Here is a 27,815-nt window from a genome sequence, read left to right on the forward strand (position 1 = left end):
ACCACAGACTCAATCGCTTTGAGATGATTTATAAACCACCGACAAGTAAGGCACTAGAGATGTAATCTTCAATTCATTCAACTCTTTTGACTATATATTTCTAAGCATAAAAAAAGAAGGGCTGTTACCATATACCTCTGGCAATGCTCATCATCCAGAGAAACCAATAAGTAGGAAAGCTTAAATCCAACACTCCCGATGCTACACCCCCAATGGCAGACACCAGGGGACAAACAGCTGCAATCGCATATATTAGTTTGCACCCAAATCAGATTTAAAGGGGTTGTCTCACTTCAGCAAATGGCATTAATCATGTAGAGAAAGTTAATACAAGGTACTTATTAATGTATTGTGATTGTCCATATTGCCTCCTTTGCTGGCTGGATTCATTTTTCCATCACATTATACACGGCTTGTTTCCAGGAGTTACGGCCACAGCTGCAGCGCAGATACGAGGTGGCCGGGACGGGAGCTGATGTACATGTGTGCCCATGTATGCTTCCACAGTCCCAGACATCAGGGATGCCAGCACTTTCCTAGCACCCTGGATTTCAGGGTGGTCATAACCATGGATACGAGCAGTGTATAATGTGATGAAAAAATGAACCCAGCCAGCAAAGGAGGCAATATGGTCAATCACAATACATTAGTAAGTGCCTTGTATTAACTTTCTGTACAGGATAAAGGTCATTTGCTGAAAGGAGACAAACTGGTAGATCAAATCCTTCCAGGAGGTGGAGAGAAGAATGTAAAATAAATCAACTGAAATGTCTAACATTTGGGAAAGGGGTCTCGCTCCACTGATTTATCCACCCCAATTCTCCCCAAAAATATCCATGTTCTTCTCCTGCCAGTCCAAGAGGTGCTCCGTCATTATGACCAAGTTATGGGAAAATGCCAATCCAGAACACAAATCACAAAGGCATATACAAGTGGTGGGTTTTTTGTTGGGGTTGTAGTTTTTGCTGCTTTCTATTGCATGTCTTATGTGTATTTCCCCAACGACACCCAGTTTGCAGAAGTGCATTTCTATTGATGACTTGGCCGCGTCACAACCACCAGCAGGAGGCTAGAATAATGCCGTTCACAAACATAGCCCTTGATCCCTCTAACTCGCTTTGATTTTTAATTATCCAACTAAAATAACAGTAGGCCGGTAACTCTATTTATATCTTTCGTGGTCAATGGATGCCGGCTGTGATAAGTATTCTGGGCTCTTGATTTGCTGATGCACAAGTTGCTAAAGCTTGTAGTATGCAGGACCATGACTTAGAAAAGCCATCAAATTAAAGCCAGTTTTCTATATTGACGACCTATCCTCAGGATCAGATCAGTGGGGATCTGACTACCGGCCCCCCCTCCGATCAGCTGCTAGAAGAGAAGGCAGTGCTTGCGCTGCATTCTCTTCACTGTTTACCTACTCACCATCGAAATTGCAGTGGCAAGCAGTATAATGACAGCTCCTCCGTCCCCATTCACTTCAATGGGAAGGACTCCAAGCAAACCCACTGGGCAGACTGATGAACGACATTGATGGCTACTGTATGGACATCAATGATCGTTAGTAGGGTTGTTTGTTCCCCATCCAGTTTACCTGGTTGGTGGCTGAAAGTTTATTTTTTTGTGTGTGTGCTTGTTTGGCAGATGATCAGCGCTACATTTACACAGGCCAATTATTTGGAATGAGTGCTCATTCTAAATAATTCCCAAGATCCTTGGCTCTTGTCCGATCTGACCCCTTATTTCCTGCTAAGATACAGACAGTAACAGAGACAAGAGAATTAGAGTAACTCATGACTGCAGGATTAGACAACATAATGTCTTATGTGGCAGATGATCGGCGCCACATTTACACAGGCCAATTATTGGGAATGAGTGCTCACTCCCAATAATTCTCCAGATCTTTGGCTCTTGTCTGATCTGACCCCTTATTTCCTGCTAAGATACAGACAGTAGCAGAGACAAGAGAAGTAGAATTACACGACTGCAAAAGTCTATGTGTAACTAAAGACATAGGAGTCTGCCTAGGAGCCATTCATATATAAAAAAAATTGTGATATTTCTTAACGCCACTTACAATGTTGCTTAATTTTTTTACTTTTTGGAGCAGTAGAGCAATAAAATATGGTTACAATGGTGGCTATACAGTTTATAGGGAACCTGTCACCTGAATTTTGGGTATAGAGCTGAGGACATGGGCTGCTAGATCGCCGCTAGCACATCCGCAATATCCATTGCCCATAGCTCTCTGTGCTTTTATTGTGTACAAAAACTGGTCCGGTATTTGACCTCACTTGGATGTAAATCAGCCCAGCAGCACATGCTGGGAGGAAAATACCTGTTTTCGCAGACCAAACCTCTCACTGTGTCACATCCCCCCCTTTGTTCAACCCTGAGGGGGTGAACACATGCCAGTGTATCCAGGACAGGGCATCAGTGTTTCCCTGTAACCGGCCTGCCCTGTGTTCCACCGAAAACCTAAACTTTTGTAGGGAGAGAAACCATCGGGTGACCCGGGCATTTTTGTCCTTTGCCTGGCTCATCCACTTGAGAGGGGAGTGGTCAGTCACCAGGCGGAATTTTCTCCCCAATAAATAATAGCGGAGAGATTCTAGTGCCCACTTGATAGCCAGGCACTCTCTCTCCACTATACTATACCGGGTCTCGGCTGGAGTGAGCATACGGCTAAGGAAGGCATCGGTCTGTACTACAAACTCCCTTTTGAAGTCGGGCGTCACCAAAACCGGGGACCCGCACAGGGCCGACTACAAAGCGGAGAAAGCCTCTTCCACCTTATCATCCCAGCGAACCATCATTCCCTTGTGTCCCTTCAAGAGTCCTGTCAAAGGCACGGCTAGAGTAGCAAAGTGGGAAACAAACCTCATGTAATAGCCCACCATTCCCAGGAATGACTTTATTTGCCTAGTGGCGACAGGTCGGGGCCAAATCCGTATCACCTCTATTTTGTTCACTTGGGGTTTGAGGACTCTGCACCCAATGACATACCCCTAGGTACTTAGGCTCTTCTAACCCTATCACACATTTTTGGGGGTTAGCTGTTAGGCCAGCTTTCCGAAGGGAGTCCACTACATCCAGGTAAGCCGAAGTGTACCGACGATGTGGACGAAGTACGATGTCCATTAGTCGCTGAAAAGTGGCGGGGGTGCCATGCAGACCACAGGGTAAGACCTTATATTGATACAGCCCTTCGGGCGTGATGAAGGCGGTTTTCTCTTTGGCAACCTCCGTTAAGGGCACCTGCCAGTACCCTTTCGTGAGGTCCAAAACAGAAAAATATCGGGCTTGTCCTAACCTCTCGATGAGCTCATCCACCTGGGGCATGGGATACACATCGAATTTGGAAACCTCATTAAGTTTTCGAAAGTCGTTACAAAACCGCAAAGTCCTGTCCGGCTTGGGTATCAATACTATAGGACTGGCCCACTCACTTTTTGACTCCTCAATGAGGTCTAGCTGCACCTCCTCCAATATGGCTTGTCGCCGAGCCTCACGTACCCGGTATGGTTTTAAATCAGACTTTTGCCTGAGGCTCACTGACAATGTCATGCTGGATTACAGAAGTGTGTCCAGGGAGGTCCGAGAACACATCACTGTTCCGACTAATGAACTCCCTGGCCTCCTGAGTCTGTTTAGAGGAGAGGCTGTCAGCAATTTTTTCTGTGGCAGCCGCCTCTCTTGCATCAGACAGAGGGGCCAGTACCTCTTCTCCTAGGAAACCCATCCGCGGGCTGTCTTCTGTACAGATTTCGCTATCTTTCCACGTTTAAATAAATTCACATGGTAAACCTGCTCTGGCTTTCGCCTCACTGGCTGGTGTACCTTGTAGTTTACATCTCCAATTATCTCGAGTACCTCGTAGGGTCCCTGCCACCTAGCCAGGAACTTAATGTCCACGGTTGGCACCAGAACCAAAACCCGATCACCCGGGTTAAAGATCCGGACCTGAGCCTGCCGATTATAGACCAGACTCTGGGCTCGCTGAGCTGTCTCCAAATGCTCTCTAACAAGAGGCAACACTGTCTCTATCCGATCTTGCATCTGGGTAACGTACTCAATGACACTTTTATGTGGAGTGGGTTGTTGTTCCCCCGCATCTTTGGCCATGTCCAAGAGACTACGAGGGTGTCTGCCATATAGCAGTTCGAAGGGCGAGAACCCAATAGAGCCCTGGGGTAACCCTCGCAGTGCGAACATGAGATAGGGCAGAAGGAGGTCCCAGTCCTTCCCATCTTTAGACACCACCCTTTTCAACATATTTTTTAATCTTTGGTTAAAACTTTCTACCAGACCGTTTGAGGAAGGTAAATGGATGTCCGTAGCCGTTTTATGTGCAGCAACTTACAGAGTTCCCTTATCACCTTGGACATAAAAGGGGTCCCTTGGCCAGTCAGAACCTCTTTAGGTAGTCCTACTAGGGAAAACATCTCCATTAACTCCTTAGCTATGAGTTTGGCTGAGGTATGTTGCCGTGGCACCGCCTCCGGGTACCGAGTGGTGTAGTCTAGAATGACTAAGATGTGTTGATGCCCTCTGGCGGACTTCGATACTGGGCCTATGAGGTCTATAGCTATTCGGTCAAACGGTACTTCGATAATCGGGAGAGGTACTAGGGGACTACGGAAATGTGGCTGTGGGCTAGTTATCTGGCAGGTCGGGCAAGACTTACAAAACTCTTCCACTTCTTTGAATATTTTGGGCCATTAAAACTGCTGTAGAATACGATACTAAGTTTTCTGCAGTCCCAGGTGACCCCCGAGAATGTGTTGGTGGGCTAGATCTAACACAAGCTTGCACTAAACCTTGGGGACCACCAACTGTTCAATAGGCACACCCCGTAGTTGGTTTACCTGATACAACATATCCTGATGAACCACAAAACGGAGAAACACTGATCACCATCTACTATTAACACATTTTCCTAGGGGCGGGATAGGGTTGGGTCCCGACGTTGGGCGGTACCAAAATTGTCCCCGGAGACATTGAGATTTGCCAATTCAGGACCCGGCAGCAAGTCCTCCACATCACACTTGGCGGGGTTGTCTCCCCTTCTTCCACCGAAGTGGCGGTCACCCCTACTGCCAGCCCTTCGGTCTCAGGTTCCCAGGGTCTCCTTCTGGTCTCCCCCCTGAGTCGGGTCACTCTGCTAGGGTTAACCCTGTCTCATGGGTATCAGTCACTCTCATAGCAGGCCACAGTGCCGGAAGCCTCTCCCTATTATGAGTTTACAGCCACCTCAAGGGTCCATCTACCAGCCACCGTAGTTAGAGACACCAGCGCGATGGGGTAGTCTTAAGTCTCCATGTACATCACCCCAACTTTCCAGCCAGTATACTCAGTGGACCATACCATGGTAGCCCTTACCATACAATGCCCAAGCAGAGCCTCATACAATGCCCAAGCAGAGCCTCCGCCAGAGTGTCTCCCACTTTCACTAGGCACAAGTGATCTAGAGACTCTGGGGTACCTGTTGCACACGGCCTCCTGGCATATAGCAACTGACAGTAGAAATTTTTAGTGTCCATGGGCTCAACCCTATGGGGATAGTCAGCCCTTACATGGCCAGGCTCCTGACACCGCCAGCAGACTATCGGAGCCAGGTCTGCCGTGAGGGAAGGTCTTATCGGCTCAAATCTGTAGGCCTTGGGCGGAAATTTCCGGGGTTTGCCGACAGAATCCTCCTTTAGATTCCTCGTAGCTTCAGTGTTCCAAAATCTCAAGGGCATTACCAGGAGACACCTGACTGATCCAGTGCTGGAGAGGGTATGGCAAAGCCCTCCAGAACATACCGGCCAACAGACGATCCGCCAGTGGGACTCAGCACGTCAGGCTGTAGCCATTTTTGCAAGAGGTGAAGTAAGTTATAATACTGGGGTCTTGCAGGCTCAGCCGGGTTGAACCCCCACTGATGCACTCGCTGGGCCTGGACCAACACATTCACCCCCAGTCTTGCCAGAATCTCACCCTTGACTTTCTGGTAGTCGGCCGCTTGATCATCCGGCAAGTCGAAATATACCTGCTGGCAATCGAATGCCAGGAATGGAGCGACAACCTCAACCCGCTGGTCACGGGGTAGCTTTTCCCTAATGGCCACTTTCTCGTACATGGCCAGGTAGGTTTCGATGTCGACTGCGGGGGTCATCTTAGGAATAGCGCCCCGGACTGCTTTCCAGGCATCGTGGACGCTCGGGGTTGCTCCTGCTGTCTGCAAAGCCATCACGTGTTGTAGCAGCAACTGGTTAGTCTCCTGCTGCTGTTTATTATCCTCGCGTTGCTGCAGATTAGCCTCCATGAAAGCCTTCACAACAGCCTCCATTTTGTCGTGGGGCACTGGTTGTAATACAGCTAGTTTAATGTACGACATACAACCGTGCCTGAAAAATGCAGAAACCAAAAATAATCGGCATTCACGCCAGCCTCACTGCTCATGCCAATTGTGGGGTTTCGCTCTGGTAGACAAGATTAGCGGATGCAGTATAGAGGCAATAAGTTCTTTGAATCAAACAGTTCAGTGTATTATTCACACTTTAGACAAGTGACAAAACAAGCAGTCATAAACAAGCAAAAAGTCACCTTGCGGTGTTGGTGGTAATTCACACCATGCGGCAATTCTACCCCAAAGAGTCCTTGACCATAGCAGCACCAATCTTTTTTCACGCCAAACAGGTAGCAAGCCTTCAACCAGACACAAGACTCCCAGATCCCAACACAGATACTTGGCTTCTGAGCCCAGCTGCCTATTTAAGGACAGCCAGGTGCTGCCAAAACTCGGACCGGCACTTAAAATCCGGTATTTGACCTCATCTGGATGCAAATCAGCCCAGCAGCACATGCTGGAAGGAATATACCTGTTTTCCCAGACCAAACCTCTCACTGTGTCACAATTATATATATTTATATTATTATTATTATTTATTTTTCCACAAGAGGCTTAAGTATAGAATAGCACAGAGTAATCCTCCTATCCTCCAAAATCTATAAAACAGATCATTTTCCCATAACACCTATGGGACACTGGTTTCACACATCCAGTTCTTGAGAAAAAAATACACATATTGCATCTGCTGAAAGTAGGCTTTTATGTTGCATGTAGAGTAAATTCAAATTACAGTTTGTGCCTAGATTCTTTAAAAGAATCAATGCTTCTATGATTTTAGGCCTGTGAATACGAAATTGTAAGGATATTCGGTCACATTTTTATGTGACCGGAATTCGGACAAAAATCTAAATTAACAAAAGCCAGAGACAGACGGATTACAACGTAATCTTAACATAAAATGCAAACATAAAACTCTGCTGGGATAAAGTGTAAAACTTCCTGCTGGAGGAAAATTGGAATTATACATTCACTTGCCATCAGAAAAGGAATGGTTAGATTGTTTATAGATGAAAAATTATCCATGCAAACTGGGATAAAAATGTTAGCAGTCACAAACCCATATGTTCATATTTAAAAAAAAAAAAAAAAAAACATAGCTCACATTTTAACCAATATGACCTTGTGCACATTTATATTAAAGGGGTCATTTAGGAATTTGATATTGATGGCCCATCCTCAGTAGAGGTCATAAATATCAGATTGACGGGGTCCGACTCCCTGCACCCTGGCTGATCAGCTGTTTAAAGAGGCCGCTGCACTCACCAGAGCTTCGTTGAGCGCTGCAGTCTCTGCACAGGTTACCAAGCACAGCGCCATACATATTAGATAGGGCAGTGCTTGGTATTGCAGCTCAGCCCCATTCACTTGAAAGGGATTGAGCTGCACCTAAGCCATGTGACCGATTCAAGTGATGTCATTGGTCTAGGAGAGGCCTAAGCAGTCATGGAGCACCACAGCTTCTTCGAACATCTGAACGGCAGGGATCCCGGGAGTCGGATACCCCCTGATATGGTATTAGTAACCTACCCTGATTATAGGTCATCAATATCAGATTTCTGTAGAACCCCTTTAAGTTACCCTAAAAGAAAAAAAAATTTAAAAAGTGGATGAACATAACATAAAAGTGTTACTACAACAGGTCATCTTTGGTGAGATTATGGTGGTGAATGAAGCATTTTTTTTACCAATTCTTTCGTAAATGTTTAAGGCACTTACAACCCATGACACATACTACATAATGAGTAAAATTAAAAAGCATTATAGGTTAAAGCAAATAGGTTCTGAACATTTTTAAATATGTTTTTATAGGGGGTCAGAGCTCCAAAACCCCCGAACAGCCATTAAGTGAAAAAAAATTTTGCCTGCCTTCAGCCACCACTAGAGGGAGCTTTCTGCACATAATAAAACATTTTGCACTACGCTCCCTCTAGTGGTGGCTGAAGGCAGGCAGAATTGTATCTTAGTGTAGGCCTACAATCCCTCCAATCGTACACTGGCCTTGGCAACCATACAATGCCCAACATGTACCCTGAATAGGAATACTCACTGGATATAAGACAGCTGCATTAGTAACTGTGCAGCAGCATCTTACCATGCCCGGCGTCAGAGAAGACAGGAGAGTATACATTATACCTGACCTAACAACAACATTAAAGGTGAACGTTCACTGTTCATGCGTTAATGTTCTGCATGAAAAAAGGTGACCTAATCCGAACAGTAAGATTACATTATTAATCCAGGAAACTATAAAAAAAAAAAAAAAAAAAAAAAAAAAAAAAAAAAAAACAGGACTGGACTATATTTCAACAATTATTCCTAGCAAATCATGTGTAAAAGGGGTTGTCTGATCGGTGTGGGTCCGATTCCTGGCACCCCTGCTGATCAGCTATCTAAAGAGGCCACAGCCTTCTGCCAGCTTACCAAGCACAGTGCCGTACAGCGCATAGTGGCTGTGCTGGCTACTGGAGCTCAGGCCCATTCACTTTAATGGGACTGAGCTGCACCTAAGCCCGTGATGGCTAACCTCCGACTGTGGTGAAACAAAGACTCTCAGCGTGCCACATTCATTTCTAAGAACTGCCAAGCGAGTGTACATCTTGGGAGTCATAGTTTTACCACAGCTTGAGTGCCGGAGGTTAGCCATCACTGACCTAAGCTATGTGACCATTGGATGTGACGTCACTGGGCTAAGTAAGAGGCCGCAGAGCTCACGTCTCCTCGAAGACATGATCGTCAGGGGTGCTGCGTGTCGGACCCCACTCATCAAATACGGATGACCTACCCTGAGGATAGGCCATCAATATCAAACTTCTGGACAACCCCTTCAAACATTTCTGCCTAAACAAATAAAGGCACTGCTAAATATTTCTCTCTTTTCCAGCCATGTCAACAGAAAAACATCTTAAAGTAAAAAACTGTGACTTTAATAACAGCGAGGGACATTCCACAATATTAAAATTTAAAAATGTGCTCACTTTACCAGTGTGAAAATTACAATACCACCAGTATCTGCACTCGCTGGGTGTTTGTCACATTAACAAAATAATCCCACACATTTTAAAAATAAGATATCAGGGACTAAACCTCGACATGTCTCAAGATAAAACGCAAAATTCACAACGTGGCTCCTATTAACTAATAGGGGAGCAGCTAGAGGTTGTCGTACAAATTTTCAGCAAATTGCCGTATTCAGTATAACAAGAATCCCCTGTGCCAAGCTTGCCAAGGGGGAAACCAAATAAGCCAACCAATAGTTGGTGTAAAGCTAGATAAAAGTGCATCAGATTTATTATCCACATATGGTGCTGGTCTAGATTTACACTGCCTACAGGATCAGTAAATCTGCACCAGTGTTTTCATATACAATTAGCTCCCCCTGGTGGTGGTTGCAAGCAGCCAGAAGTCTATCATTTAAAAGGGTTCATGATACTGGTGACCTATCCTTCCTCTGGATAGATCATCATATCAGATCGGCAGGGTTCAGACTCCCGAATCCCTCGCCAATCATCTGTTCAAAGGGGCTGTACATTCAAGTGAATAGGACAAACAGCTGTAATTACACTGCACCGCCACTAAAAAGTAGACATTGTGCAGGTAAACACTGACGAGGATGTAGCGCTGCAGTCCCTTCAAACAGTTGATCGGTCGGGGTGCTGGGAGTCGGACATCTCCCTCCCTCATCAATCTTATACCGATGATCTATCCTGAGGAGAGGCAATCAATATCATGAATACAGACAACCCCTTTAAGGCTTTTGTCACACTGTCAACAGGGTCTTGTTTGAGGTTTCTGTCAGGAGAATTTCCCTGTGAAAATCTTGAAAGCACATGAAATCAGAAGTCACCAGACCATATAAAAAAACAACAACAAAAAAAAACTGCTTTGTGTGGCATGTGTGTTATTACTGGATGGCTCTGTAGTCTGCTGTACCTAAACATACAAATTAACTTTATTGAAACCTACTGTAAAGGTGACAAAATTAATTTTTGTTGCCTGCCTATAAGACTCCTCATGCCATTTAAGACACTCTCCATAAGGAGATACTGTATTCCCCAACACTCTGAGTGATTGGGCATCAACTTGGCAAATGAGGTTCAATGTGGATAAATGTAAAGTTCTGCATCTTGGTAGTAATAACCTCTGTGCGTCATATGTCCTAGGGGATGTAACACTGGAGGAGTCACTTATAGGGAAGGATTTGGGTGTCCTTGTGGATGGTAGATTAAATTACAGCACACAATGTCAATCGGCTGCTTCTAAGGCCACCAGGATATTGTCATACATTAAACGAGGCATGGACTCGGAGGCTATGAGCTGTGCGCTACGATTGGCCAGCGCTGCAGCAAGGGACAACCCCAATACAAAAACTCCGCCCAGTACAACAGAGGGAGCTGCAAACACCGGAGCCTATACCGGGCGAACGGAGCGGCGCCCAGACATACTAGTAAGTGCAGGGGGACCCCTGGGCGCCGCTCTGCCCACTGATATAGTTAGTTTTTAAACTAGTGAAAGGTCCTCTTTAAGAGCTCATTTGCATACCCTCTTTAAATTAATTTTTGTACTATATGTTTTAATTTTTCTTAGTAAAAATAGGCGCAGAAGTTCAGGTGCCTATATCACTTTAGTATCCTCGCTGTGTACGGGAGTACAGGTTCACTAAGGCCGCATTGAGCACTATACAGGCAGGAGCTCACATAGCACATTGTTACTCCTGCCTGCACCAGCGCTGATCTCCTAAAGGCTGACATAAATGGGCTATGCCAGGCTTCACTACAGCAGGCACTGGCAGAGGAGCGTTGTGCTCTGGAACATCTGCCTGTACAGAGCTTCAGTAAATACGTACTCCCATACACAGCAAGGATTCTAAAGCGCAATAGGCACCTTGACTTCTGGCACCTATTTCACTAAGAAAAGTAAAAAAATTATAATTCAAGCATATTACAAAAAATAATTTTGTCACATTAGAGTAGGTTTCAATAAAGTTAATTTGTAAATTTAGGTACACCTTAAAAAAAAAAAAAAAAAAAAAAAAAAAAAAATGGAATCCCGGCAGATACGGTAAAGATGTACTGTGAAAATAGTTTTGCTATAAGGCCCTGTAATATTCTTATAAATTAGTGAAAAATATTAATGCTTGAGATTCTTGGGAAAAAGCTCTGTCCAAGTGCCACGTTACTACAGTGTAACATGAGGAGCTTCACCGTCTGTCCACCAAAACGACAGCCTAGGCAACACAGAAAAGGCTTTGGGCATTGCACAAAGTGGCATAACACATCATGAAACAATCTTAGATGCAATAAATAACTGTACATAGATCACCATCCCATAAAAAAGTCCACAACAATATAAAATCACAGATATAAAAAACATAAAGCTGGAGTCAAGTACAGATCAGTGCAGAAAAAGCTGGGATTAAAATTTTAACACAAACTTGCACACAAAGAGAAAGGCTTTTCAGGTGATTTCTTGATCACTCTTAGGCAATGCGTTGAAGACCATCCAAAGCACCAAGGGATTCTCACAGTTGTGCTTCGTCTCCCAATGTTCAAAGAGTTCCCTCTGGGTTTCCAACATCTGTGTGCACAGCAAGCAGTTGAAATGGTTCCTGCAATAGAATTTGATCTCCGATGAAAGCTTCATACTTTGGCTTGAGTTGTCCTTTCCTTCCACTGATGGAGTAGACTCACTTGCAGAAAGTTCAGCAGCAGTTGAGTCAGACGTTCTGAGAGGTTCCTTCATCCTACTTGCAGCAGCCAGCACCTCGTCACAGCTGTTGCCCCTAGGCCCATTTCGTCTTTCGCTCAGTAGCTTCCAGTGGTGGGTTGCTTGTTTAACTACTTCCTCTTGGACACCCTGTCTGCTTTCCAGGACTCCTTCCGGCAATACTTCTTGAGATTCATCTCCATGGACACTTAACAAATGGAGCTTCATATCTGAAAAAGTGGGAGCTATGAAATGACAACGTCCACATTTGATCTGTAATTTGATCTCATCTGTTGGTCCTGGAATGGAGTCTTCCTCATTAGCGATGTTCTTATTCCTGGAGAGAAAAGCATATACAACCATCTTTATTAGTAATCTCAGATAAATTCTATTACTATTAGGCCCATTCACATCACGTTAAATGTGTCCATATACATCCAATGCCAGGTGGAGGCCAAAAGGGTGTCCTGACATAACTGACTTATACTGCAAAACAAAAGGTATGGAATAGTGTAGAAGACTATTCCATCATGCAGTGTTTTTTTTTTGTTTTTTGTTTTTTGTTTAACAGGATAGGCGTGGCTCCACTGTGCCACAGAACAGATTTGGCTCGGAGCTACTCCTGAGGGGATTATCATGGAGAACCCCAGGTTGCCACCCCAGTACAAATATCTGGACTTCGCTGCCGAAACCACCAGGCTTCTACCTCTAAGAGCAGTATCCCTTCCCAGGCTGCTTGACCCAGGTGGGCCAAGAGACAGGGATGCAAGGTACCAAAGGGGCAGGGAAGAGTGAGTCAGTAGAAAAGTAGAGGTCAGGTCAGGCAGAGTTTGTGCAGTATGGTAATCAGGCAAGTCTGGGCAGGGTCCATATGGTGATCAGGCAAGGGTCATGACAGGCTGCACAAGGTCAATCCAATAAAACAGGCAGAGGTCAGGCACAGGAGGTCAGAACAATTCAACAGTACACCTTTGCAGGACTAGACAACCTAGCAACCTATAGCTCAGGCACAGGCCAGGGACAGTTTAGCTCTGTATGAACTGGACCTTTAAGAGCCAGGATGTTGATATACATCACCACCACAGCCAATCACTGGAGCGGTGTTGCTTGAACAGACATGTTCATAAATAGCATATTTTTAATACATTCCCGTGACTTACTAAGGTTGTCACAATAACAACATTTTTATTCAATTTCGATACCATAAAAAAGTATTGCAATACTCGATACCATTCGATACCACGGGGAAAAAAAAAAAAAAGAAAAAAAAAGCCTTGTGCATTAAGCATTTTATGGAACGTCCAGCCCACAGTGGCCACAGTCCCTCCCCTCCTACTCCTCTCTGTTCTCATTGGTGGCCAGCGGCAGCCACACACAGTGGGGAGGAAGGGAGGGACTCCCTCCTTCTCCACTGTGCCGGCTCAGAGCGGCACGTGCCATGTTCTCTCAGTGAGATAGCAAATCTCGGTATCGAATTGAACAGGGTACAAAAGTATTGAATGGGTATCGTTAATTCGATACCCGGTGCAACCCTACGACTTACTATAAATTTCTTTTTATCTCGTACACCCCCTTTAAACACATTTTCTTATTTAAATACTGTCACTGTTTCATTCATCTAAATTAGGGGTTGCAGAAATCCTTGTTCTTGCCACCAAAACAATCCCATTAAGATGAATGGAACTCATTTTCTGGTGGAGAAATTTTCTTTAAAAAAAATCTGCTGAGTGTGAAGGCGCCCGTATAGTGACACTCCAGAGATTGTGACTGCATTAAGGCCCCTTTCACACGAGCGTGACAGATTACGTCCGGATGCGTTCAGGGTGCGTCTAGAGTAATGATGCGTTTAGGTTTACAAACAACATCTCTTAGCAACCATCAGTGAAAAACACATCGCATCTGGACCTGCTTGCGGATGCAATGCGTTTTTCACTGAAGCCCCATTCACTTCTATGGGGCCAGGGCTACTTGAAAAACGCTGAATATAGAACATGGTGCATTTTTCACGCAACGCAGAACTGATGCGTGAAAAACACATACACATTGAAATGAATGGGTCAGGATTCAGTGCTGTGCGTTCACATCACGCATTGCACCCGCGCGGAAAACTCACTCCTGTGGAAGGGGCCTAAGACCCCCGCAGGTTAATAAAACGAAACAGCCTCTAACGCTTAGCAGAGCGCTGTGCACTTATGCTTTGACTGCATCTGCTTAACGACACAAGTCAACATAGGCGGCACTCCAAAATTAAATTTGGCCTTGTTCACAGAAGCAAAATCATGATGCATTTTTTCCAGAATCTAAAAATCGGTTTACAAGATCACTCACCTATTTAGTAATAAATGATCTTCAGGTTTCGCTTTGAGAATCAGGGTTTTTCTCTCGGGCTGTTTACAGTAAGATTCCGTGCTTATAATAACTCGGTGTACTTCTTTAAGGTGACCAAAATAAACTCTAATGTGTCCAAAAACCTTGGCGCAGAACTCACAGCACATTAACTTCTTGAGACGGCTCTCGCTGTGGTGGAGCTTCATGTGTGTGCTGAGACTGCCCGAGTGCACGTAGGCCTTACGACAGAGGCGACAGTGGTAGGGTCTCTTGTTGCTGTGACTGTTCAGATGATCCTGTAAGTGGTGCTTAAACTGAAAGCCGTAATCACATACATGACACCTATGCAACACTCTTGCTGCACTCTTTTGCATCTGCTCTCCTTGCCTCCACCTGTGAAGTCTGCTACCAACCAACCTATTTCTTAGATGACATTCAGCCATGTTTGCTTGAAAAAGAGGATTGGAGGCATCCAGCGATGCCAAGCTCTGAATCTCCACCATTGGCTTTGGCATTATGTTTCGATATTTCTTCAGTGACGTTTCACTTTTACCAATGATACCAACCTGAGCTTTGCACTTCTCTTTGCACATAATGAGCTTGTCTCCAACCAGTCTCATTTTTGTTTGGTAGCCCAACATCTCACCAAAACTTTTTCGTTTCTTCCCCCGTTTCCTTCCTAAACCAGAACTTTGCTTGCTCAAGACCCCGGAGTCAGATGTTAAAAGCGGCTGGCACGGACTATTCACAGTGGAGACATTTAAAACACTGACAGAAGGAGAAGTCACGTGGACTTGGCAAGTGTCTGTCTGTAGGCCAGTTTGACCTACGTTTGGCTTTGTTACATTATTTTCCAAAGCAATGGATTTCTTGATTTTTGAATATGGTAAAATGGGCAATTTTCCCTTAGGAACAGATTGGAGAAGAGGAAGTGGACTGCCAAAAACAACTGGAGAGAAGACCGTTAATGAATTTGTAGGGTCAACCACTTTGGTGCTTTCGTATCTAACTAGTGACCCACAGTCTGATGAACCAATTGTCTTCTCAGTATGAGCACTGAACTTTACTGGGCTACCCGTGCAGAAGGTTGGGAACTTCAGACTTTTTTCCATACATGTAATGGTACAATTATTTACGTCACAAACCTCTGCTCCGCTGCCTGGGAAAAGCTGGCTTTGAAAACCAGACTCTTCTACCACCAAAGGTTTTGCTTTTTCAGGTTTACGGTGCAATGTTGCAGTACCTTCAGAAGGTCCATCTTGATTTACCTGCTCACTAGAGTTTTCTGTTTTTGGCTTACATGGGCCCTTTGATCTCTTGTTGAGGAGCTTTTTGCTGCAAGCGGGTTGGTACCTTGGAATGGGTAATTTGAGATTTTCTTGTAAAGGTATACCTGTAGTTTGTATCACAGATCCACCCACTGGTGAAGTGACTTGTGGTAAAGCTACAAGGGAGAAAGTACCATCATGACCAGCGACTTTCATCAGAGTATAGTTCTGAGTGTTAATAATCAAAGGTTTAGCTCCAGGCATAACATCAGATAAGGAAGAAGGATAACTGCATGACGAATAGGAAGAAAGAACTTTTGGTGCCACTTTTGGTGCAATCGTTCTGAAGTGAGTTGTGCTGGGAACAGTCTTCTTGCAGTGCATAATCCCAGAAGATCCAATAGAGATTTTTGACTCATCTGTAAAACATAAAACATTTACACTTTTTAGGAAAATACACAATCGGCTGAATGTGGATATAGCTCATATAAAGTCGATCAGTCACAGTTACAGTACTTCCAAATTAAAGTGATATAAATAACTGACCTTAGCTCTTTGACTATTCATGGGTGCAAGCCATCGTTTCCAGTGCTTTGCTCATTTACTTTAAATAGGACCTGTCATGGAGTCATTTACTATCACATATACGCCAGTTTTCTGGTGAATATCTGTCGTAGAATCTATGACTTTTCCACCGCTCACGCCAGGTCTAAAAAAAAAAGGGGGGGTGGCGTGGGCAGAGAAGGGCATTTATCATTTTCTACTCCCGTTTTAGGCGTAGAAAATAGTCTAAATTTAAGCCAGCAAGGTAGTGGTCTTACATTTAGACCGGTGGTGGATGTGCTGAAGTTATGTGGAGGCGACGACCGCCAGCATAAGGTGTAATTAAGACTGGCGTCTAAAATGCCGGTCCTAATAAATGACCCCTGGGTGCCAGAATTAAATTTGCTGGAACCAATGAAGAGGAGGCTGTAAAGGTATTCAGCCAGTTTCAGTTGTGTGGGGAACAGGTTCTCTTTAAAGTGCAACATTAATTCTAACCCTCTGCCAGTCAGAGGTGGAGAGCGCCCGTAGCTCGGTGGGCAGAAGAGTTAGCAGTGCAACTTCGCTACACTGGAGAAGTCTTATCCTTGGGTTCTACTAATTAGAATAGCCCACAAGACTTCTTGGGTATCAACTGGTTGCCTGGAGTGCTATCTAAATCTATCCAAGGTAAGACCGAACAGAAATATCACACCATGATACTTTGAAGTTAATGAAACAAGCAATCAGACAAGATATCTTGCACCCATGAATACTCACAGAGCTAAGTTTCATTATGTTTGTATTGCTCTATATCTACAGGCAAATAACCGGCGGGCGTTGTGCAAATGGACTGGATATCACCGAACATATTATAGGAAACATTTTCTAGGGACTAAGGAAATTCAGAGTAAATGACAAAATAATATGACAATCTAAAGGTGGCCAAATATTATCCGATGATGATGATGATGATGATGATGATCAAAACAAGAGCTGGTCCATGCTGGCAGCAGGTAAACATTTTTGAAGTTCTGAAGGTCAGAAAGGCCGATAATGTCACAGGGAGACTTTCCAACAAGTCAATGGTGACTTTTGTTGATTCTGTGGTTCTACTCCAAAAAAAGGGTCCTGTAAGTAACGTGTTCAAGGGCAGTAATATTATAGGAATAATGAATATTCCCTGCCAACAGCTCATCAGGGTATCACACGCAAGGCAAGCACAGGAGCCTTTGAAGATTTGCACTTAAAAAGCATTGGTGCTGCAAGCAAAATTAAGACATTAATATTAAGTAAAATTGTAGATTTTAATTGTATGATCAAAGGAGAAAAATTCATTCATACTGCAATATGGGGATTCTATAGAAGATCGTTATAAACATTTCGTTAGCGTAAGATTAACCCCGCAGCAGGCTAAGAGAACACTGGTTACTGATTTACTCATTAGAAGATTACCAAACTGAGCAAAGAAGTCCCACTGACATCGCACTGTTAGGGGATCCCAATGAAACTGGCAGGATTTACCTACAAAGGTCTTAAAGGGGTCATCCCATAAAGACAAGTTATCCCCTGTCCACAGAATGGGAAATAAGGGCCTGATCGGTGTTGGTCCGATTGCCGGGGCCCCGGTGATCACTAGGACAGGGGCCGTTCTCCTCCGTTTAAATGGAGTGATGGTCACGCATGTTTGTTACTGCTCCATTCACCTCTATGGTGCTGCTGAGGATAGCCGACTACTTGTACTCTGCCATCTCTGACAGTCCCATAGACTTAAATGTAGCAAGTCTGCTGCTGCATTCTAATAGAGAGCACGGGCAGTTTCAGTGATCGACAGGACCCCAGGGGTCGGACCCCACCAATCGGACCCTATCCACAGGAGATATGTTAATGGTACAGCCTCTTTAAACCCTTCACTCCCAGAAGCGTACATGTACAGTAGAAGTACAAGGTTTGAAGATGGTCGCAGGCGATAACGCTGATTGCAGACATTTAACCCCTAAGATGTCGTGGTCAAATGTGACCACGGCATCTGAGAGAACAAAAACCGTAGGCCGCGCTCTTCCTGGCCTGGAACACCTTTCCCTGGCTGAGATCGGGGAAGGCATTTGTTAGTAGTAATAGGCCTGAGCCTGTACAAGGCTTCCAGGCCTATTACTGGTATATTTCAATGCTGGCCTGTAGGTGGCAGCACTGCATTGGAGTATACTGGAGCGACTTAAAAAAAAAAAAATATTCTAATCACCGCACTTTCCCCAAAATTAACATAGATATAAACAATATAAAAAACAATCATCATAGACATTGCCATGTCTAAAAAAGGCCCTTTTAAAATATAAAAGTATTTATCAAATACATTGAACCAAAAAATGAAACATTTTGGAAACCAAAAATCAAAATGGCAAAATAATGAACAAAAAAAAAAGTCATACACACCCCAAAATAATATTATTGAAAAGTACACATCACCACGCAAAAAATGAGCCCTCAAACCGCTTCATAGACATAAAAATAAAAAGTTAGGGGGGTTAGAGTATGGCGATGCAAAGAAAAAAAAAATAGTTTTTTCCAAAGTTTTTATTTTCTAGTAGGGCTGGGCGATATGGCCTAAAATCTATATCGCGATACAATTTGAACCATGTGCGATAACGATATATATCGCAATATATTATTTTCTTCTGTATGTATACAAACTACAAAACTTTGCAAGAAATTTACCGTCATCCATGTCCCCCAGCCAGCGCCATCAGCCCCATGCCATCATCATCCATGTCCCCCAGCCAGCACCATCAGCCCCATGCCATCATCATCCATGTCCCCCAGGCAGCGCCATCAGCCCCATGCCATTGCCATCATCCATGTCCCCCAGCCAGCGCCATCAGCCCCATGCCATCATCATCCATGTCCCCCAGCCAGCGCCATCAGCCCCATGCCATCATCATCCATGTCCCCCAGGCAGCGCCATCAGCCCCATGCCATCATCATCCATGTCCCCCAGCCAGCGCCATCAGCCCCATGCCATTGCCATCATCCATGTCCCCCAGCCAGCGCCATCAGCCCCATGCCATCATCATCCATGTCCCCCAGCCAGCGCCATCAGCCCCATGCCATTGCCATCATCCATGTCTCCCAGCCAGCGCCATCAGCCCCATGCCATAGCTATCCTCCTACCCAACCGCCGCCCCCCCAGGTAGATACGGGCCCCTGCTAATATACTTACCTCTCCTGCGCAGGGTGCGCAGCTGGCTGATGGAGTCCGCAGGAGACGGACCGCGTCTTCTTCCCAGCATGCACTGGGAGGGACCTGACGTCACACACAGCGTCAGCCAGCGCACTGACTGATTTGTGCACACAAGGCCCTGGTCGGGAGGCCACGGAGCGGTGAGTGAGAAGCTTCTTCAATTCACTACCGCTGTGGTCATCTATTGCGATATGGCGATATAGACAAAATCTATATCGTTGCCCAAATTTCTATTGTTTATATCTTATATATCGCCCACTCCTATTTTCTAGGTAACAAAACACAGGGAAAAAAAACTGTACAAACGTGGTATCGCTGTAAAAGGTACTGACCTGGGGAATGAAGGTAACAGGTCAGCTGTACCACAAAGGGAAAGCCATAAAAAGGTAGTGTTGCCTTTTTTCCTCCCAATTCCACCCCATTTGGGGAAGAGGACGGGCCGGTAGGTCCATCTTATTTGCCATTTTCTACGCCTGTTTCAGGAAGCAGTCTTACATTTAGAACTATAAAACCCGGCGGCTCTATATAAGTTCGGCAGATCCACCGCCAGCGCAGGGTTATTAAGACCGGCATCTAAAACAGCAGTCTTAATAAATGACAACACTCCGTGTGCTGTCCGCATCCATTGCTCCATTCCGTGGCCCCGCAAAAAAAATATAACATGTCCTATTCTTGTCCGTTTTGCGGACAAGAATAGGCATTTCTACAATGGGCCTCCCGTTCGGCAAATTGAGGAAGGCACACGGGCGGCTTCCGTGTTTCGCGGATCCGCAATTTGCGGACCGAAAAAAACTGAACGATCGTGTGCATGTAGCCTTATTCTGCAGGTCAGTACGAATACGCCGATGGGAAATTTAGTGGTGTATAGTTTCTATTATATTATTACTATGTTAAAAAAAAAAAAACTTTTTTTTTCTTTGCATTGCTATATTCTCACAAGCATACTTTTTTATGTTTCTGTCTACAGAGCTGTGTGGGTGAATTATTTTTGTGGGGCAACTGTAGTTTTTATTATATGTGACTTTTTGATCACTTTTCACAAACTTTTTTTTACGGCATTCACTGCGCTGGAATGTATTTTTTATATTTCAATAGTTTGGACATTTTATGGAAACGCCATGATTTTTATTTTCATATGTAAAATTAGGCGATTTTTGGTGTGGTTTTTTTCACTCTTTTTAAACATTTTTTTCACTTTTTTATTGTACTTTAAAAAGGGGTTATCCCGTGATTAATGTAAAAAAATGAAAATCAGACATCATACTGTACACTGCAATCTGTTTCTAACAAAGCTATATCCAGCCCTGTACCTCACATGGATCCAGAGATCTCCACATTCATTGCTGCAACGATTTATCGACATTAATCGATAATATTCTATAACGGGATTAATTATTGACAAATCCTGTTATCGAATAATCGGCCGATTCATTGCTATGCGGGCGGTCAGGCGCTATGCCTGCGGGTCCCGTAAATGCTGCATGCTCCCGCACCGCCGCAGTTAAGTCCCCGTCCCACCCTCTTCTGACCCTCCACTCACCAATCAGGCGCTGCTGCTGCTCAATTCCCCCCGTGCGCCACCTGAAGCTCTACATCGTGATAATGCTACGTCGTGTGTATGTTTATGGAGCCTCAGCCTGCCCTGGAGGACCTCCCCCGTACCACGCTAAGCCCACCTGCCGTCGGTAGGCCAATTACCCGATGTATAATGTGCCCTGCTCAGGGCTCATGCTGCCACAGTGTCCCAGGCCTTGCTATACACATGGGGGTATGTGCAAAGCATTGCACCCTAGTGTTTGTAGTACAGACACTATGATGCAATGCTCTTCCCCGTCTGCACATACCCCCATGTGTAATGTGAGAGTGTACATACTAGGGTATACAGACTAGTTTTATTAAAATGTAAATAAGCCCCTCCCTCAATAAAAATTAGTCCCCCTTTTCCTATTGTATTTTTATATAATTAATGTAATTTTTTATAATTATGTAACTCCTAAAATTGTTTTAATATGACCTTTGTACATAATTTTTCAAGTAAAATCCTAAAAAACCCTTTTTTTGTCATTTTGGCGTTTTTCCCGATTAAATTATCGACAACTAATCGATTATTCAAATAATCGTTAGCTGCAGCCCTACTCCAATTCGTCTGCTAGATTTATTTCAGGCTGTCAGCTCAAGGGGCGCGTCCTTTCTGCTTCTTCTCTCTGTCTGTCACAGCCCAGGGGGGCAGTTGATGAATGAAACTGAGCATGTGCGACCTTCTCAGCAAACCGCATGAAGAAATAAAAAAATAAAATAAAAAAAAACACAGCAGGTGTCGCTATACAGATACATTTTATTGAATAACTCACTGGCGATGCTACATTTTTGATTACAAAGTATTCAGTTCCAGGTGCTGGTTTGAAAACTGTAGACAGTTTTTCGAGGGACGACCCCTTTAAGGACACACGATCTCCTGATTGCTTGTATTATACACCACAGCCTGTTCCACACACTTCGGGCTCATCCACACGGTCGTAGTTTTGGTCTGCATTCGATCGGCATTTTTTGCGGATCAGATGTGGACCCATTCATCTCAATAAGCACACCGTTTGCCGTCTGCATCCGTAAGTCCGTTCGACGTCATCTGCAAAAAAGTATAACATGTCCCATTCTTGTCCTTTTTGCAGACAAGGATAGGAAATTTCTGGAGGTGAAAAAAAAAAATGGCGGCAGGCTCTCAGCTGGTATATGTGTTTTGCGGACCGCATATTTCCTAATGGGCTATGGAAAAATGGTAGCTGCACTGCGATTGGCTGCCATCAATATTAGATTGGTGAGGCTCCGACTCCCAGCACCCCTGACAATCAGCTGGCTTCACTAGTTCTGGCACCAGGACTACACAGCTCCACTTAGTGGCCATGGCAGGTTACTGCAGCTCTGCCCATTAGTGGGGGTGTCAGGAGTCAGATCCGTGCCAATGTGATATGAGAGCAGCGCTGCATCATCCAGGTACGGCGACCGCCCAGCGGATGGACAGGTGTGGTGCCGGCGTCTGTTCCAGAGCTTTAGAAAACGGGAGTCGGGCCCCCACTAAGGCTACATTCACACGTCAGTATTTTTCTATAATCCGATTTTCGGTCCGTTTTTTGCGGATCCGTTGTTCCTGAAAATGTTTCCGTATGTCATCCGTATGTCATCCGTTTTTTGCGGATCCGCAAAAAACGGAAACATGTATAAATTTCAATAAGCAAATAAAGTTGTTTGGATTTCTTTAAAAAAAAAAAAAAAATTTAAATGTCATTTCCAGGAACGGATTCCGTATAAAACGGATGACATACGGAATGACATCCGTATGTCATCCGTTTTTTGCGGATCCATTGACTTTGTATTGTACCAGGATCCGATTTTTCAGGAAAAGAATAGGACATGTTTTATATTTAAACGGACATGCGGAACGGAACAACGGAAACGGACAGCACACATTGTGCTGTCCGTTTTTCTCCAGGACCCATTGAAAATGAATGGGTCCAGATCTGGTCCTGATCTGTTCCGCAAAAAACGGAACAGATCAGGAAAGAAAAAACGGACGTGTGAATGGACCCTAATATGGCAGCTATGACCCATCCAAAAGCGGGTCATACTTTTGTCAGTTCAACCCTCCCAAAAAAATAAAAAGTTAAAAGTTCCGCCGAAACGCTAAGGTGTGGGGGAGCTTCCGACTCTCTCCCGACAGATGCTGTTGAAGGAGGTAAGGATCCTTTTGATTTTGGGGGAGATAAGCCGCCCTCAGAACGGTCTGGCAGTGTAATTTAACCCCTTAAGCCCCGGGCCCTTTTTCAGTTTTTTTTCTCCCGACGTTCTAATAGCCATAAGTTTTTTTAAGTTCCCGTTCACACAGCCATAGGAGGGCTTATTTTTTGCAAGATAAGTTGCATTTTTTATTTACCGTTCTTCAGGGCTCCGATATGAAGGCAGAGGGAGCTGCATCCCTCTGCCTAACCTCACAGATGCCGTGATCACTACTGAACACAGCATCTGAGGGGTTAAATGACCGGTTTCTGCACCACTGCCAATCCTGTCATTGCGGCCAGGTGCCTGCTGTATTATACAGCCGGTATCCGCTGCGTATGGGGCAGGCTCAGGGCATGAGGCCCGCTCCGTACAAGTCCTCAGCCACTATGACGTATTATGGCTGAAGGGGTTAAACAATAGGTCAATTTCTGATTAAACATTCCCTTTAAGGATATGTCAAATATTAAGTCCTGGAAAACCCCTTTAATTGAAACATTGGAACTGTCTAAGAGTAAGTCACTTCCGCTCATATTGGAGGAGTAGAACAGCGCAGCACTACTCTTCCCATCGGAATGATGGACACTGCGGAGGAACCTGACAATGCCCTGTAAGGTCTTATTCACACAGTCAGCGTTCGGTCAGTGATTTCCATCAGGGATTGCGAGCCAAAACCAGGTGTGGAGCAACAACACAGAATAAGGCCTCATGCACACGACCGTGCAGTGTTTTGCGACCCGTGTGCGTTTCGAAATTAGTGGAACAGAACGGACGCCCATAATAGAAATGCCTATTCTTGTCCGCAAAACGGACAAGAATAGGACATGTTCTATTTATTTAATTTTTTTTGTACCTACATGGAGAACGCAGCAGGGAAAGGTGCACTGCGCATGCACCCAGTTCATTTCTATGGGGCCGTCGAAAATTCCTGTCGGCCCCATAGCAATGAATGGGAGCGGGGGCTGCACATGCGTGGTCCGCTCCTATTCACTTGTATGGGAGCAGTGCTTGGTGGTGGACGGACCCTGGGAAACCCGGGGTCCTCCAGCCACAACTCTCCCCGCTCTGTTTTTGTTGTAGGTGCGGGTCCCAGAAGTGGGCATATGCCCCCATTGTATGTGATGGGAATACCCCTTTAAGGACTTGTTCACATTTCCTTGTTCCACATTTTCTGCGGACATCACTAATTTTAAATGTCTCTGTCACACATTAGCAGTTTTTTTGCTGACCATGGCCAGTGAAAAAAATAAAATAAAAAATTTGCAGAGACGTGCACTATTTTGGTCTGTGATGCTGACCTAACACGTCCATGAAAAATCCGGACACAACACGGGTGGCATTGGTGTTCTGTCAGTTTCACAGCTAAACAGTGTCCACCCAATATAGATGATACACAAAGGGTAAAAAAAAAAAAAAAAAAAATATTACACATTTTTCCACGGACACAAACTATTTTGGCCACAGCAACAAATCATAGCTCAGCTTTCATTTTTACAGAGCAGCTTAAAAGGGGTTGTCTCACGAAAAATGTTCAACAATTTTCAAACCAGTAAAATGTATCTGAACAGCGCCACCTGCTGTTTGTTTGTTTCTTACTTCTTTGTCCTGCTCACTGAGATGGCCGCACATGCTCAGTTTCATCTTTCAGCTGCCTCCTGAGCTGTGATAGGGAGAGCCTGGACAATGCTTGAGATAGAACAGACACTTTTAGGTCTTCACGGGTCCGTGCCCATGATGACATCAGTGACAAGATGGTCAGTGGTTCATCCGTGAATATGTCCATGAAGGATCCGCGTTTGGCCTGTGTGTCCGTTTCTCGCCCTCCGTGTGTCGTCCGTATTCCACGGGCACTGTTCGGCTGAGAATTAATTTCCAGAGCATCTCCTATCAGTGGTCTCTTACGGACCCATAGACTTCAATGAGCGTGTTCAGTCGGCATCACGGACCAAAATAGGGCACGTCCACGTGGTTTTTCCACAGACCCACGGTCAGTAGAAAACCACTGATGTGTAAACACATTAGAATCAATGGCTATGTGCGCTAGAAGACAGTTGCAGAGCAGCACAAATGGACCTCCCGACCAATCCGGAATGCACCAGCCGTGATAGGACCACCAATCCAAGTAAACGTATACTTGATAAAGGCCACTGCGTAGCCGAAACGTGGTATCCTTGTGTGTGTGCGCTCTTGGTTCCTAATAGTCCCAGCGGACATGCTGCTGTGAACCTTTTGGCTATGTGCGCTGTCCGTGGAGAACACTTGATTTACTGACGTGTGAATAAGGCCAAGAGATAAAAGCCGAGCTCTGACATTTTTGATAAATGAGGCCCACTGTCTACATTACAGGGGTGGTCTCTCCTGGAAAATTGGGGGCACATAGCTAGAATATGCCACCAATGTCAGATAGGTGTTGGACCTGCACCCACCTCTAGAGCCGAGCACCCAAAGTCCCTAAGAGCGCACCGCGCTTGCAAATCCCATAGAAGCGAATGGAGAACCCGCCGCCGAAGCACAGCAACCACTCCATTCACTACTAAGGAACTGGCGGAAATAGCTCCCATAGAAATGAACGGGGGGGGGGGGGGGGGGGGGCGCTCTCGTTCTCTTTAGAAGCAGGTCCCAGTCTCACGTATGAAGCACAGTCACTGTATGACGAAAAGGACTGAAACGTCCTAGCGTAACTTGTATTCCAACTTGCTGTCAGTGAATGGAAGCATACCAATCATATGTAAACCGCTCCTTACCCTTCATCCCCACTGGTGCATTGTGATGAGTCATCCATAGCGGTGACTTGTCACATGACTGCATTGGCCAATCCGTAAGCCACGTCATGACGTACTGGCAAAAACTGGAGCAGTGGTAAACCAGTACTGAGGCAACCAACACCGTCCACTACACAATGGAGGGGTGGCGGGGGTTGTGTGGGGTGTTGGACCCCCGCCTATCAGATGCTGATGGCTTATCCCTAGGACAAGCCATCAATATAACAGCACTGGACATCCCCTTTAAGCCTTCATTTCAGTTTTCCATTCCTCGACAGCAAGCGGAGGTCTTGAAATCATTGAGGAATTCCAAAATAAAGTATACTAGGAAGTTGTAGCACTTGTGGCCGCACAGGAGGGCGGTTTGGACGTCAGCTCCAGCTTTCCGGGGCTAGCCCCCATGACCAGGGAGAATGTGGACCCCTCAAGACGCAGGTGCGGTATTCCGGGGAACCCACAGCTCCAGTCACTGAGGGTGCGAGCACATACAGGAGAGCGGTAAGTACCTGGAGGAGATGCTGCTTTCCCCGCACTAATCTCCTGGACATGATGCATGGCAGACACCTCCTGGACTCCAGGGGCAGCAGGAGAGCCGAGCCCGGCTGCATCCTACAGGGCAAAGGACCTGTGGGGACGTCAGCGCCATGTGACCGGTCACGCGCCGGGGAGGAGCCAAGTGCCGGCTGTGCGGCTGGAGAGGCGGGGTTATCATAGTCACGTGAACAGGTGATAGGCGAGGCGTATGGTGCAGCCTGTGTGTGAGTGAACTGTGCATTCAGCAGAGCTCTCGGTGTCACGTGCTCGCGGCAGAGCTCTCGGTGTCACGTGCTCGCGGCAGAGCTCTCGGTGTCACGTGCTCGCGGCAGAGCTCTCGGTGTCACGTGCTCGCGGCAGAGCTCTCGGTGTCACGTGCATTCAGCAGAGCTGTCTGTGTAATGTGCACGCGGCAGAGCTCTGTATAACGAACAGTTCTGTGTACAGAGAGCCTTCGTGCAGTGGAGCTGTGTGTGTGTGTGTTGTGCATGCAGCAGAATCCGACATATTCGGTAATACTCTTCTATTTCAGTCTGTAACTAGCGGTCAGTGGACATCTTGAGTCCATGAGACATTTCCATGCTTTCTGCGGAGAGTGATGCAGCGCGGACTGTCCATCTGCTCAGTACATGACACAGGTTACAATCAGAAGGCATGTGATAAAGCGATGGCGCAATAACTGAAGAAGCCGCGGCTCTGGGATTGCGCAGGCAGAACTGTTATCATCAGTAGAGATGAGCGAATTTCAGATTATGGATTCCGTTACCACGGACCATAGCGCCTTTAGAGGCATTACGTTATTCATTCCCTCATAATAGAAGTATACGGGCTGCAAAACGGATCCGTCCCGTTTCTTGCGTTGTGAAGAACCGGCAGGCAGTTCCGTCGGCGGAACTGCCTGCCATTGTTCCAGAATCTTGTGCTACCTGGAATTATTTGCTACCCACGTCGCTTCCAGTAGTGACGTGGGAGGCGTGTCTCTCACCTCGGCTCCTGATTGGCTTTGCCGGGGGTTTGTCGGCGCAGGCGCGGAGGATTCACCCTTAACGTGAACGCGCCGAAGGTAGCAGAAAATTCCAGCCCACTGCGCATGCGCGAAAAAGACGGCTCGGTGCAGTAGGAAAATGCGCCGAGTCCAGTTAATAAAGGGCTACGGCGCATGCGCGCCTAGGGTAGGGTATGTTGTGCCTTTTCATAGGTGTATATACATTTATATCCAATTATTCTAGTCAAGATGGATGTTCATTGCCTTTAAGAGCCATGCTCGACTATAGTTACAATTTTGTATGTCT

General features: G+C 45.5%; 1 protein-coding gene across 1 annotated transcript; it reads right to left on the reverse strand.

Annotated features, from left to right (window-relative positions):
• Window positions 1-10,940: 10,940 nt before the first annotated feature.
• ZNF438 (zinc finger protein 438) lies at window positions 10,941-26,635 on the reverse strand. Its single transcript, XM_040434252.1, has 3 exons — window positions 26,496-26,635; window positions 14,429-16,115; window positions 10,941-12,437 (listed from the first exon to the last, which is right to left on the reverse strand). The coding sequence occupies exons 1-3, from the start codon at window positions 26,542-26,544 to the stop codon at window positions 11,852-11,854; spliced, it is 2,322 nt and encodes a 773-aa protein (XP_040290186.1). The 5' UTR covers window positions 26,545-26,635; the 3' UTR covers window positions 10,941-11,851.
• Between the last annotated feature and the right edge of the window lie 1,180 nt (window positions 26,636-27,815).

The sequence above is a fragment of the Bufo bufo genome, chromosome 5 (genome assembly GCF_905171765.1).
Source record: "Bufo bufo chromosome 5, aBufBuf1.1, whole genome shotgun sequence".
Classification (NCBI taxonomy): domain Eukaryota; kingdom Metazoa; phylum Chordata; class Amphibia; order Anura; family Bufonidae; genus Bufo; species Bufo bufo.